Source organism: Pyxicephalus adspersus, chromosome 4 (genome assembly GCF_032062135.1).
Source record: "Pyxicephalus adspersus chromosome 4, UCB_Pads_2.0, whole genome shotgun sequence".
Classification (NCBI taxonomy): Eukaryota; Metazoa; Chordata; class Amphibia; order Anura; family Pyxicephalidae; genus Pyxicephalus; species Pyxicephalus adspersus.
The window spans coordinates 143,009,288-143,022,461 of NC_092861.1; the positions used below are offsets into that span (position 1 = coordinate 143,009,288).

Sequence of the window (13,174 nt, forward strand, 5' to 3'; positions counted from 1 at the left end):
CCGAAGGGAGCCACAACAAGGAGGCTGAAGAGCCGCAGGTTGCAGACCCCTGATCTAAGGTAAAGTTACACTTATATTGGTTACATGATAATATATTGATTGTTTTTTCTCCGTGAACTCTTTTGTAGTAAGTGAAATCTCTCGCTATTTTCCTGGTACAATCTCCTTGCTTTGTCCTGCGAATTGACAGAGAACATCTTGTGACTTTCCGGCAACGATGTACAAACTGTCACAGTTGTTGTGGGGGATTAAGGAATGGAGGAGCTGTGATTCTGCTTCTGATAAACAGTGGGTGGTGTGAAGTCACTCAGTCCAAAAAGGCACAAAATATAAATAATCTCAAAGAAATATCATGATTACTGCAATGCATTCAGAAGTAACACTTCCAATTATTGCAACTGTTTTATTTATATTTTTTTTCCTGTGCTTAAGAATTATGTCGCTTTGACAGGGTTTTGGCAATTCCTTTAATAGCACCATCAAGATTTATAAAACTTAGCCATCATGATTTGTAAACTGTTCTTATTTGTATTTAGGAAGCAAAGTCTCAGCAAAATGCAGTTAGATGCCAGTTGGATCAGAAGACTAAAGAAACTTCAAAGCTAGAGGAGGAAATGAACATAGCAAATCAAACTATACGGCAAAACCAGCAGCTCGTGGATAAACTGACAGGTAAATGTCGCCTTTTGGTGCAGCCGCAGCATCATCCATCTGCCTCTTAGTGCTAAGTGTGTGACATATGATAGCCTTAAAGAGAAACTATACTCAAAAAAACAAAAAACCCCAAAACACACGTACCTTCAATCCCGCGGGGCAGACCAATCTCTCCAGGGGTGTCCCGCATCTGGTCCTGCATTGTCCCGATATTCGTCCTGGCACCAGCGCTCCAGGGGTGCCACCATCTTCGTCTTCTCTTCCTGGTTCTTCATCCTACGTCACCCAACCCAGGAGCAAGATCGGGTGATGTAGGATGAAAAAAAAAACCCCTTTGAGCAAAAAGGCCTCTTCTGCGCATGCCGAAATGCTCGGGCATGCATAGAAGGAGCACCCGGGATGCCTGACGTAAGTATCCCCGGGAGGCTTTGCGCTCCCATTCATTCTCAACCGCATAAGGTGGCCGAGAATTAGAGGGCGGTGCTGCACCTTAAAAAACAAAACAGAGTTTTTACCCTACATAAAAGTGTTCTCTACCCTTTTTTGTAAAGTGAAAATTCTGAGTATAGGTAAGCTTAAACTATGTTGGTGTTCAACCCAGGATTCTTTTACGCTGCGTGGGAAGAAGCTATAGGTGGGTGGTGGCCCCTGTATTGTTACCCAACTCTTCGGTAACCACCCAAAAACAGCCAGGTAGTCACTGAACAGTGCCGGGTGGTTCACCCAGCTAAATAGGGTGACAATTAACAGTGAGCCTGAAGCCTTAAAATTAACAGTGACAACAAAGCAATTGGATTAAATTATGTACTTGCTATAAAGTGTTTGTACAGTGCTAATTATTCATGGTCAAGCTAATTTTTCTAGAAAGCCAATCTCTAATCCCGTAGAAATATTCTGCCCTTCTTTGATTTTATTTTCACTTTAATACTGGGCCCTATATTCTATGACCTCTTTCTCAAGCACCACCAAATGCCAACTCCTGAGTCTTTCTATCTTATAGTATAAGGGGATAGTAGTTACTAAAGCTTAGCAATGTTTGGGTTGCCAAAATTTGAGTCTATTAACAATGAGGCCAAATCGGAGAGGGCAATAGTGGCCAAATCTAGATTCAAGGCAATAGTGGACAGCTTGTAGTGTCACATCTCGGCCTATACATTTAAACAAACCTTATAAAACCTATTCTGTGTGCTAGAATGCTCGTAAATAATATAAGGTATTACACAAGGGATGATTTTTAGTTCTAATGTGATAAAACAATTCAATCTGAAATTAGTTTGTAGTCAACCAATTGTAAGAGATCAATTTTTGTGTTTTAAAAGTTGTGTCCTGTTTATGAATGATGGAGTATATCTGATCAGACTTCTGATCACGTTTGGTCAAAGTGAAAGGTTTCAGATTTTTTACATGTGTGTACAATGTTTTGATACTTCTGATCAATTGTTTACCAACTGGAAAACCAGGTTGAGATTTTGCGAAATTGGCAGCAGATCTCTTCTTGTATACAAAGCTAATTCAACCATTGCTAAAGGCTTAAATACTTAATTGTTTTTTTTTATTTATTTTTTTAAGTACCACAGTGTGTTTAAAGCTTTAAATGGAGTAAATCTGTATTTCTCAGTTAGTGTTTCATAGAACCCTAGGGTTTCTCCAGAGGTTGCCAGGGGTTCCATGAGCACTTTGTACCTCTCAGGTTTAGTTTAGATGACACCAGTGATCTTTTTGGTGACATTCTTCCCAATAGCCATCACTGTAAGATAAATTCTTCCCACTGACCACCACGCTAATGTATGTATTCTGTAGGTAAAGTAATTATAGCAAGACCTAAAAATTGCTGTTTTTTTTTTTTGTTCCCCCATGTTATAAAGGTTAAGAAACATTGGATTAAATGTTTACTTTTAGTTTTTACACTGTCCAGTACAACTTGAATATTTATCACTGAAATACTTAAAAGACTTGTTTCTTGCTCTGCAGATAAAAATAACAGCTTGGAAGCAGAACTGAAATGTGCGCTACAAAAACTACAAGGTCATGATTCATCAAGTTTGCAAAATCTGAAAACGACTGTGGCTAATCTAGAAAAAGAACGAGACCTTGCAAATGAAATGCTAAATAAAAGAGCAAATGACTTTGAAGAGACAAAGAACACCCTAGCTAGGATGGCCGAAGAGTCGTTGGCATTGAGGAACCAGCTTGATTGTAAAGAAAAGGAATGCAAAGATTTAATCAATACAAACATTTCCCTTTCCAGATGGAAGAACGAACATGAAAATGTCTCCTCTCAATCCTCGATAGAAAAAGAAGAAATGTTGGCCAAGGTGAAGGAGTTGGAATCTTTGATCCAAAATTATATGGGCCAAATACATTCTCTGGAAAATGACAAGAAGAATTTGCACATACAGATAAATAATCTGCAAGAGCTTGTTGACTTGAAAACAGCGGATCTGGAGGCCCAAAGAGTTACTTGTTCAAAAATCCAACAGCAACTTGAATCTGAAGGGCAGAAATACCAAAATGATATTGAGTGCCTAGTAAAGCGAATATATGAACTGGAGGCTGAAGTGAAACTGCGAGAATCGGACAACTGCTTGAGCCAAGTGAATTATTTGGAGGGCGAGTTACAGAACCAAAAGACACTAAATGCCGAAGTACAAAGTAAACATGACGAACTTCTTCAAAGCAAAATTGATATTCAAAATGAGATGATACAAATTAAAGAAATGCACGAGAGATTTGTCTCTGAATCTCAATGCCGCGTTGAAAGCTTACAAGACAACATCTCTTCTAAACAAAGTTATGTTGATTCTGTTGTTTCTGCCATCAGGGAGAAGGAGGAAGAAATCTGCATGTTGTCTGAAAAACTGAGACTTGCTAATTCAGACTTGCAGTCAGCTAATCAAAGTAACAAGGAACTTCTGGATAAACTAGAAGAGCTTAAGCAGCTGTCAGAATCTTGGCCTACAGAGAGAGAGTCACTAACTGCTTTAATTAGTTCAAGTCAAAAAGAAATTGAGGTGCTAACTGCAGACAACAAACAAATCAAAGAACTCTGCAATACACTGCAGTTGCAGAAAATTAATGTTGAGTTGGGCCCCGAGATTGACAAGAAAGAGAAAGAGGATTGTGCTGACAACGTGGACGAATGCAAGACGGACGACAAGGATGTAAACGAATGTGAAAGTCTAAAAATGGAGCTGGAGAAATTTGAAGAAAAGCTGAGCAGGGTTCAAAAAGATAACGGCCGTTTGCTTAGAGCCAATGAGGAATTGACATCGCTGGTCGGAAGCCTCCGAAACAATGAACTTTCACTTAATAAAATTGTGGAAGATATGAGTGTCTCTTTGAAGGACAGAGAAATGTCTTTAAAAAAACTTCAGGCTCAGTTGGAATCTCTAAAAACAGATTGTAAAACTGAACCAATTCCTGTAGAAGATTTGAGCGAGTCTATCGCAAACCTGCAAAATTCATCAAGCAAAGACATTGAGAGCCATAATAATACAAGCATCGAGCAAGAAACTGTACCAAGCTCCATGGATATGAAAGAAAATAATAATCAAACCATATTGTCCGAAGACTGCGATCCATTGTTTGTAGATTGCAGTCAAAATGAAACTCTGTGTGGTATAAATGATGAGACACTTCCGTTATCGCTGGAACCTCCGCACCGAGAAGAGAACGAGACCTTATTGATAAACCTAGACCAACTGTCTTTGACAAGTACAGAAGATGTTACAAAGTCATTGACTCAGCTTCTGGAACTAAGCCATCTTCCAGTTCAGAACACCACCTCCCTGTCTCCTTTTACCTCTCCATCTGCTAAAGTCAGCGGCAATGAGACTGACGGAGAAACTAAGAAAGACCGAAAATCTTTTTCTGGTCAGCTCGTTGACTTGATTCTACAGCAAGCTCCTGAGGAGCAACATGTTTTATTTTCTCATCTGACCAGTGAAGACCCTTGCAGTTTAAAAGACTTGCTTACTGTTTATCAAGTAGAGTTGGGTAACTTACGGAAACAGCATTTATCTGACATTGAGACATGGCAACAAAAACTAAAGGATCAAGCATCAGAAATGGAAGCGAAATTGATTGAAGAGAAGGCACGCAGTGAACAGATGGCACAAGAATTAGAGGCTGCAAAGCTGGAACTTCAGGTCCTTGACTTAAGTGCACGATCCCTGTTGTTTGATAGTGAAGATGTAAGTATGTGTGTGAGCTATTTAAATTGGGAATAGTCTCTGTTTTCAATCAAAACAAAAAAGGAAATGGTTAATAAATTAATTTATTAAAAATTAGTAAATGTGCAGAATGGCTACTTCTCATTAGGCCACTTTGTGCAAAGTCCATGACTTGTTTTTATTTTCCATTGGCTCATAATTCTGCCATGTGTACCCTTTATCAAAAACATCATTTGATGCAGAGTCAGAGTTCCTAGGTTCACGCAGCAGTTTTAGCTACTACAAAGTCAAAGTAAAAAAATCTCTCTAAGATAATGGACCTGATTTAATAAAGATCTCCAAGGCTTGAGAGGATACATTTTCATGTAGCTGGGTGATCCAGCAAACCTGGAATAGATCTGGAATAGATCTGCTAGCAAATGTCTTTGAAGAAATCCATTCCTTGTTAGCTGGATCAACCAGCTTCACTGATGAAAGTGTATGCTCTCCAGCTTTGGAGAGCTTTAAAACATTAGACGTAATGTATTGGTGTAGTTAGGAGTACAAGGTTAGATCAGAAGTTCAGCTACAGAAGATAAGACACCCTCTTTATGGTCTTGTGGGTTGCGGCAAACAAACTTCTGCCGGGAATTCTCTATGTTGGTGTCCCTAAGAGTTTAACAAAAATAAATAAATAAACATTTTGGACTTTTAGGGCATTAGACAAGGGAAATAAGTGACATTTAATTATTAAAAACATTTATTTATTTGAAAAACTTTACTATTTTTATATATAATACATCAAATCGTAACAAAAATCATGTTCCAAGAACTCTCCCATTTTGTAGCTAACAAAAGTCTGCTTCCTCTGGAGTATTGCAGATAGGATCACAATAAAGATCTATAATATAAAATCATGGGATGAATCATAACAATACTTTAATCAATTTTTAAACCTTGACAGTCCTTAAGAATTACAAAAAAAAAAATTGGCTTGTGATTTATGTGGCCTGCATCTACCCAAAAAAAAACATGGTTGGTTGAGTTAACCTTTAACAAGAGCTTTAAAGAGTGTGTGACATGTCCCCAGTGCTTTACTTGTCTTTATTTAAGGTGTTTTTGTTCTTTTTTTAATTAAGTTAACAACAAGACTTGATGCCACCAATCAAAGCCTTTGCACCATTTTGCCAATTGGAAGACTTTCGCTTGGCAACAGCGAGTTCAGGAAGTGTGAAACTCCTAAGGAAGGTGAAGAAAACCCTGAAAATAATTCTAAAGAAAGCCTAAAGGATGCAAGCAAAGAGGAAGTAAATGAAAACAAAGGAAAGAGAAGCTCTTCTAGGCAGAAGAAAAAAAGGAAAACTAACGCAGAAGTCAAACCGAAAGTCGAGAATTCCCAGTTAAAGAATGCAGAGTGTTCCAACGAAAAGGAGAAACTTCTTATACTTATTAATGAAAAAGAAAAAAATAATCAGCATCTAGTAATGGAGGTAAAAGAGCTCTCTTTGCAGATGGAGATATTCAAGACTGAGCTTAGCATTAAAGAGGGACAAAACCAAGAACTAGAACAAAAAGCAAAAGAACTGGAAAACGAAAGATGTAATTTGATGGAAAAAATTGACTTGATTTCCACAGAAAAATTGCAGTCCTCAAACCGAATTGTTGACCTTGAAAAGGCTCTTCATGAAACCTTTACCGCAACAGAACTACTAAAGTCAAAGATTTCTGAGTTATCGGAATTAAAAGACCGTTTAGAAATGTCAAATGTGGAATGGAAGGAAAGCTATCTTCAGGCAGAAAATGAGCTGAGAAGATCTAAATCAGAAAAAGTAAATATCGAGAATCATGCATTGTCTTTAGAAGCAGATCTGGATTCCCTTCAATCTAAATGTAAACTCTTGCAGGAGGAAAGTGAAGGCCATTTAAGATCACTTAATAATTTAGAAGAAGTTTTTAAAGCTAATAAGGCAGAGAAAGATCAGTTAAATCAGGAGCTGGAGAACTTGGTGGAAGAAAAGGAGGAACTTGAACAAATGTATAAAAAGCTGAAGGAAAAGGAAACCGAGTTGGAATCCAATAAGGAAAATTCAAAAGAGCTTATAAAGATATTGGAAGCTGATATACGAGCACTAAAAGAGGAGATTGTGGTTGCCAAATCAGCCATTGTTGCGTTAACCGCAGAAAAAGACAATATGACACTTTTAAAAGAAAATGACAATTTGCAAATTCAAGAACTACAGCAGTTAGTGCAGCAAATACAAGAACAAAAGCAACACCTGTTCAATGAACGGCAAGAATTGGAAACTCAACTGAGTTCCTCTAATGGAGAAAAAGTTGAACTTTCTCGCTCTCTGGAACTCTGTCAGGTGGAGAAACATGAAATGGCCACCAGGTTTAGGTCTGCCCAGGAAGAAGTGGCTCTCATGCGGACTGGAATTGAGAAACTTAAAGTTAAAATCGAGTCTGATGAAAAGAAGAAGCGTCAAACCATTGAGAAGCTAAAAGACAGCGAGAGGAAATTTGACAGTCTCAATGATAAGATCGAGTCTTTGGAACGAGAGTTGGTCATGGCTGAGGAAAATTTGGAAAATGCTATCCTTCAAACGGAATCTGCTACGGAGGAGGTGGAAAGCTTAAAATCACAAAAAGAAGCCTTGCAGAAGGAGTTGAATTCTTTAAGAAAAAAGCTTGTCTATCTAGAAAATGAGCTTGAGAATAGCCGGGGAAGGATAATTGAATTAGAAACCACCATTCTTACTCTTACAGAGACTCTGGAAAAAAGAGAGTCTGAATATTCTCAATTGAAACAATGTTCTAAGGGGGAATTTGAAATGCGTGAGGAGAAAGAATTTTTTGAAAAGCGATGTGAAGCAATCATAGCAGAACATGCTGAAATCAAAAATGAGATGGAACAAGAGCGAGCACAATTGATACAACAGTTGGAAGAAGCCCAGGTGGTCAGCAATGACCTCAAGGAATCTGTAGATAAGCTCTTACTGGAAGTCGATGATTGTAACCTTCAACTAGCAGAGAAGACACAACATCTTATGGCTCTTGAAACCCAACTGAAAGAATCAGAAGAAAGTTCTGAGAAAGATCTTCAGGTTCTTCAATCTCAAATGAATGACTTGAGCAAGCAGAAAGTCCTTTCCGAACAGAGGTGTGAAGCTGTCCTCACTGAACGTACAACTAAGATGGAACAAGAGAAAGCACAGTTGGTACAACAATTAGAAGAAGCCCGCATGGTCAGCAGTGACCTCAAGGAATCCGTAGATAAGCTCACGCTGGAACTAGAGGAATGTAAGATCCAACTGGTGGATAGGACACAACATCTAATCGCTCTTGAGACCCAACTTAAAGACTCCGAAGAGGGGAAAACAAAATACTCCTCAGAATGTTCTACATTTGAACAGGAGATGGAAAATCTAAGAAGTGAAAAGATGACTTTGCTGTCAAGATTGGAAGAGTTGCATAACAAGTTACAGACTGTATCAGAAGAGAATGAATCTCATCAAGCTATCATCTCTGACTTCAAAACATCCTGCGATGATTTAAAAACGCAGTTGGAATCTACAAATTCTGAGAACAGAACACTTCTAGAAAAGGTATGATGTGTTTTGGTTATTGATGTGCATTTTGAAAGTGACTCTTCATGAATTCTCATTCACAGTACATTTTACAAGCTAGCTCTACAATAACTTTATAGTTTTATTATTTATTACTACACAGTATTTATATAGCGCCATTATATTACGCAGCGCTGTACAAAGTCGATAGTCATGTCACTAGCTGTCCCTCAAAGGGGCTCACAATCTAATGTCCCTACCATAGTCATATGTCATTAATGTAGTCTAAGAACAATTTTGAGGGGAAGCCAATTACCCTTACTGCATGTTTTTGGAATGTGGGAGGAAACTGGGATACCTGGAGGAAACCCACGCAGACGGGGACAAGCTGCAAACTCCATGCATATAGTTTTAGGGTAAGTCTGACCTCCAGGCAATACACTTTTTAATACATTTGTGTATTTCTTATATATATCTTAAATATCTTATTATATATCTTAAATATATTTTAGAAAGAATTGTGCTTTTAGAAATGCTCTCATGATATTCTTTGTGATTGTTAGTGAACCCTTTGTCACAGAAAATCTTAACTCCCTCCACAACCTGAAGCATCAGATTTTATTTAGGTTGCTGGAGGTGTAGATGCTGTATTGCTAACACCACATGGCACAGTTCACAGAGAGCCCAGTGATGACTCTTAGTTTATAGAAAAAATGTTTAATGAATAGGGAAAGGTAAGTATAAGACGTGATGTTTTTTGGTTGTTGGTGGAGGTCACATACATGTGACAATGTATTCTAAGTACAATGATCCTTTATTGTATTTTTACACTTAGTTGTTTCTTTATTCATTATTCTTCCTTCTTTCACCAATTCACTTTTCATTTTGTTATAACACAGGTGGCTAAACTGACAGAAGATTGTTCCAACCTGCAAAATAAATTACATGAATCTGAACTACAAGTAAAAACAGCTGAAGATCGTAGCTGCCAAGATAGAAAGGCGCTGGAGGAAGAGATGCAGACGATCAGGAGGCTACAAGAGGAGAATAGTGTAAGTAATACTATGCTCCTATTGCTGGAAAAGGAGGAAATGGTCTATTTTGTTCATGGTACAGTATAAATATAAAAGTATACCTTAGGCCTTGTACACACTGCATTTAGCTTTAAGAAGAGCAATGTGTATAGCAAACTTTCTCAAAGCAGGCTATAAGCAACTACAGGGAGCAACAAGGAACCGAGAGTGTATCTGTTGTGTTTTTACTTTGTGTTGCTTTTACTGAAGTCTAAATATATGAAGATGCAGCCTTTTCATCTGAGATTGCTTTGCTTTATTTAGGCTCAGCTCCATTCAGCTACACGCCAAACCACTGAACTCAAAGAAACTATTACAAGACTACGGAATGAACTGGAAACAGAATGTTCTACATTTGAACAGGAGATGGAAAATCTAAGAAGTGAAAAGATGACTTTGCTGTCAAGATTGGAAGAGTTGCATAACAAGTTACAGACTGTATCAGAAGAGAATGAATCTCATCAAGCTATCATCTCTGACTTCCAAACATCCTGCGATGATTTGAAAACGCAGTTGGAATCTACAAATTCTGAGAACAGAACACTTCTAGAAAAGGTATGATGTGTTTTGGTTATTGATGTGCATTTTGAAAGTGACTCTTCATGAATTCTCATTCACAGTACATTTTACAAGCTAGCTCTACAATAACTTTATAGTTTTATTATTTATTACTACACAGTATTTATATAGCGCCATTATATTACGCAGCGCTGTACAAAGTCGATAGTCATGTCACTAGCTGTCCCTCAAAGGGGCTCACAATCTAATGTCCCTACCATAGTCATATGTCATTAATGTAGTCTAAGAACAATTTTGAGGGGAAGCCAATTACCCTTACTGCATGTTTTTGGAATGTGGGAGGAAACTGGGATACCTGGAGGAAACCCACGCAGACGGGGACAAGCTGCAAACTCCATGCATATAGTTTTAGGGTAAGTCTGACCTCCAGGCAATACACTTTTTAATACATTTGTGTATTTCTTATATATATCTTAAATATCTTATTATATATCTTAAATATATTTTAGAAAGAATTGTGCTTTTAGAAATGCTCTCATGATATTCTTTGTGATTGTTAGTGAACCCTTTGTCACAGAAAATCTTAACTCCCTCCACAACCTGAAGCATCAGATTTTATTTGGGTTGCTGGAGGTGTAGATGCTGTATTGCTAACACCACATGGCACAGTTCACAGAGAGCCCAGTGATGACTCTTAGTTTATAGAAAAAATGTTTAATGAATAGGGAAAGGTAAGTATAAGACGTGATGTTTTTTGGTTGTTGGTGGAGGTCACATACATGTGACAATGTATTCTAAGTACAATGATCCTTTATTGTATTTTTACACTTAGTTGTTTCTTTATTCATTATTCTTCCTTCTTTCACCAATTCACTTTTCATTTTGTTATAACACAGGTGGCTAAACTGACAGAAGATTGTTCCAACCTGCAAAATAAATTACATGAATCTGAACTACAAGTAAAAACAGCTGAAGATCGTAGCTGCCAAGATAGAAAGGCGCTGGAGGAAGAGATGCAGACGATCAGGAGGCTACAAGAGGAGAATAGTGTAAGTAATACTATGCTCCTATTGCTGGAAAAGGAGGAAATGGTCTATTTTGTTCATGGTACAGTATAAATATAAAAGTATACCTTAGGCCTTGTACACACTGCATTTAGCTTTAAGAAGAGCAATGTGTATAGCAAACTTTCTCAAAGCAGGCTATAAGCAACTACAGGGAGCAACAAGGAACCGAGAGTGTATCTGTTGTGTTTTTACTTTGTGTTGCTTTTACTGAAGTCTAAATATATGAAGATGCAGCCTTTTCATCTGAGATTGCTTTGCTTTATTTAGGCTCAGCTCCATTCAGCTACACGCCAAACCACTGAACTCAAAGAAACTATTACAAGACTACGGAATGAACTGGAAACTCAGGCGATGATTCACAAGAATGATATAGCAGAGTATGAACAGCGTCGTTTTCAGTCTGAGTCCCTCCACAAATCACTTCTGGATGATGCAGTTAAAAAGGTGAACATCCTACTATCTAGCAGAATTGTTTGATGGACTAATATTCCTTGGAAATCACTATGGAATAGTTGTTTATTGCACATATGTTATAAGTAAACTTGTATTGTTTCATGCCAAAAAAAAACCTTCCTTCTCCACTGTTCAAATGTTGCAGTTACAATTGATTTAAAGTAATCCCCTTTTTATGTCAATGTATACAGCAATAATTGTATTGTATTGTAGAACACTAGTGACATTGACTGGTTGCTCGGAGGGGTCTTCACTGTAAGATCTAAGGCAAAAGCCATCTGCAGGTAGGCAGTTTCTGAATCCCACATCTTTGGAGGGGTAAGGACTGCAGTGAGAGGGAAGAAGGTTTACCATCGACCTCACCTGGAGTTAAATTATATTAGAGAGTGTTTATTAAACCAATGCAACACTGGTTGGAGAATTTCCCTCACTTTGGATAGATTTGCTCTTCCTAACACTTCCACACAAGAAGCACAAAAATTGGCTTGAAATTGTTTTAAAATGTATTTCTTTTTCACAGTTCTTTTTTATTTATTCCTTGTAGCATAAGGAAGACATAGATGGTTACCAGAAGAAGCTGTTTTCCATGGAAGAACTTATTGCTACCCAAATTCAGGAAATTGATGGTTTAAAAGCCAGTAACAGGGAAGTGAATGAGTCGTTGTGTAAGACGCAGGAGCAGCTGGTGGGACTCAAGGTAAGTGCATATTGTTTATAAAAATAATATAAAGTTGAACCAATTTTTTGAGCCAGCTTTTAGTTGGCACAAGGATTGCTTGCCATAGACTAGTCATCTACTAACGTCCAACCTGTTGATTGGACTGAAAATGGGTTTGACCACCCTGATGACTCCCAGACTTAGGCTAACAGCATTATAGACACTTAGCCATGCCGCACCACCTTTCGATAATCTTAGCAATTCTGGTAATTGTGGGATTTGTACTTAAGCTGAACTATGGGGAAAATTCTTTTAAGCCCTAGCAATGTGTCCCCCTTCCTGCGTCAGGGATTACCTACTTGTTTAATTTCGTGAATGCTGATACTGTAGGAATAAAACTTGCCCTTATTCATCTCTTTTGCCATATTTTCTGATCTCATGCTCCAGTTTGTGGTGGAGCCATAGCATTATTCTGTATAATACAGGGCTTATAGACCTGAAGGAAATGTCCGACCAGCTAGGCACTTCAATGCTGTGATGGTGGAAAGTATTTTTGTGTTAAAGACTTTTTTAAGGCATGAATAACAAAAATAATAACTTATTGATTAGTTAATTACCATTTAGATGTCTGTCACCACAGGGTCCTTTATGTTCTTAGCAATTCTAACACACTGATTTCTTTTTGTAGGCTCATATTGATCACATGACAAAGAAAAACGCTACAGCCTCTGAAGCCCTTAATCGCTGGGTCATGTCATGTAAACAGCTGGAAATGGAGAAAGAGGAGCTGAAGAAACAGATCACACAGCAAGAGGAAACACTGGCCACTGTAACACGCAAGCAAGAAAGTATGTGGCTTAGTTATAATGAGCAACATCATTTAAAACTAAACCTCAGAGAAGCAGCAGCTTACACAGGGTGGATGATGAACTAATGTAGCCATATTCAGGCTTAAGTCCTGAGCACTGAAACCTGGGAGTGGATTGCATTCTCCATCCAAATTTAATAATAATAATAATAATAATAATAATAT

General features: G+C 37.9%; 1 protein-coding gene across 1 annotated transcript in view; it reads left to right on the top strand.

Moving 5' to 3' along the window:
* The window catches only part of CENPF (centromere protein F), a gene marked incomplete at its 3' end in the record, with an annotated part of 30,038 nt that overhangs the window by 13,050 nt on the left and 3,814 nt on the right, over nucleotides 1-13,174 (top strand). The window contains exons 11-19 of the mRNA XM_072410291.1: nucleotides 537-672; nucleotides 2,626-4,847; nucleotides 5,945-8,410; nucleotides 9,271-9,423; nucleotides 9,709-9,999; nucleotides 10,860-11,012; nucleotides 11,298-11,474; nucleotides 12,028-12,180; nucleotides 12,830-12,989. Of these exons, the coding sequence (XP_072266392.1) occupies nucleotides 537-672; nucleotides 2,626-4,847; nucleotides 5,945-8,410; nucleotides 9,271-9,423; nucleotides 9,709-9,999; nucleotides 10,860-11,012; nucleotides 11,298-11,474; nucleotides 12,028-12,180; nucleotides 12,830-12,989 (5,911 nt within the window). The remainder of the gene's footprint in view (nucleotides 1-536; nucleotides 673-2,625; nucleotides 4,848-5,944; nucleotides 8,411-9,270; nucleotides 9,424-9,708; nucleotides 10,000-10,859; nucleotides 11,013-11,297; nucleotides 11,475-12,027; nucleotides 12,181-12,829; nucleotides 12,990-13,174) is intronic.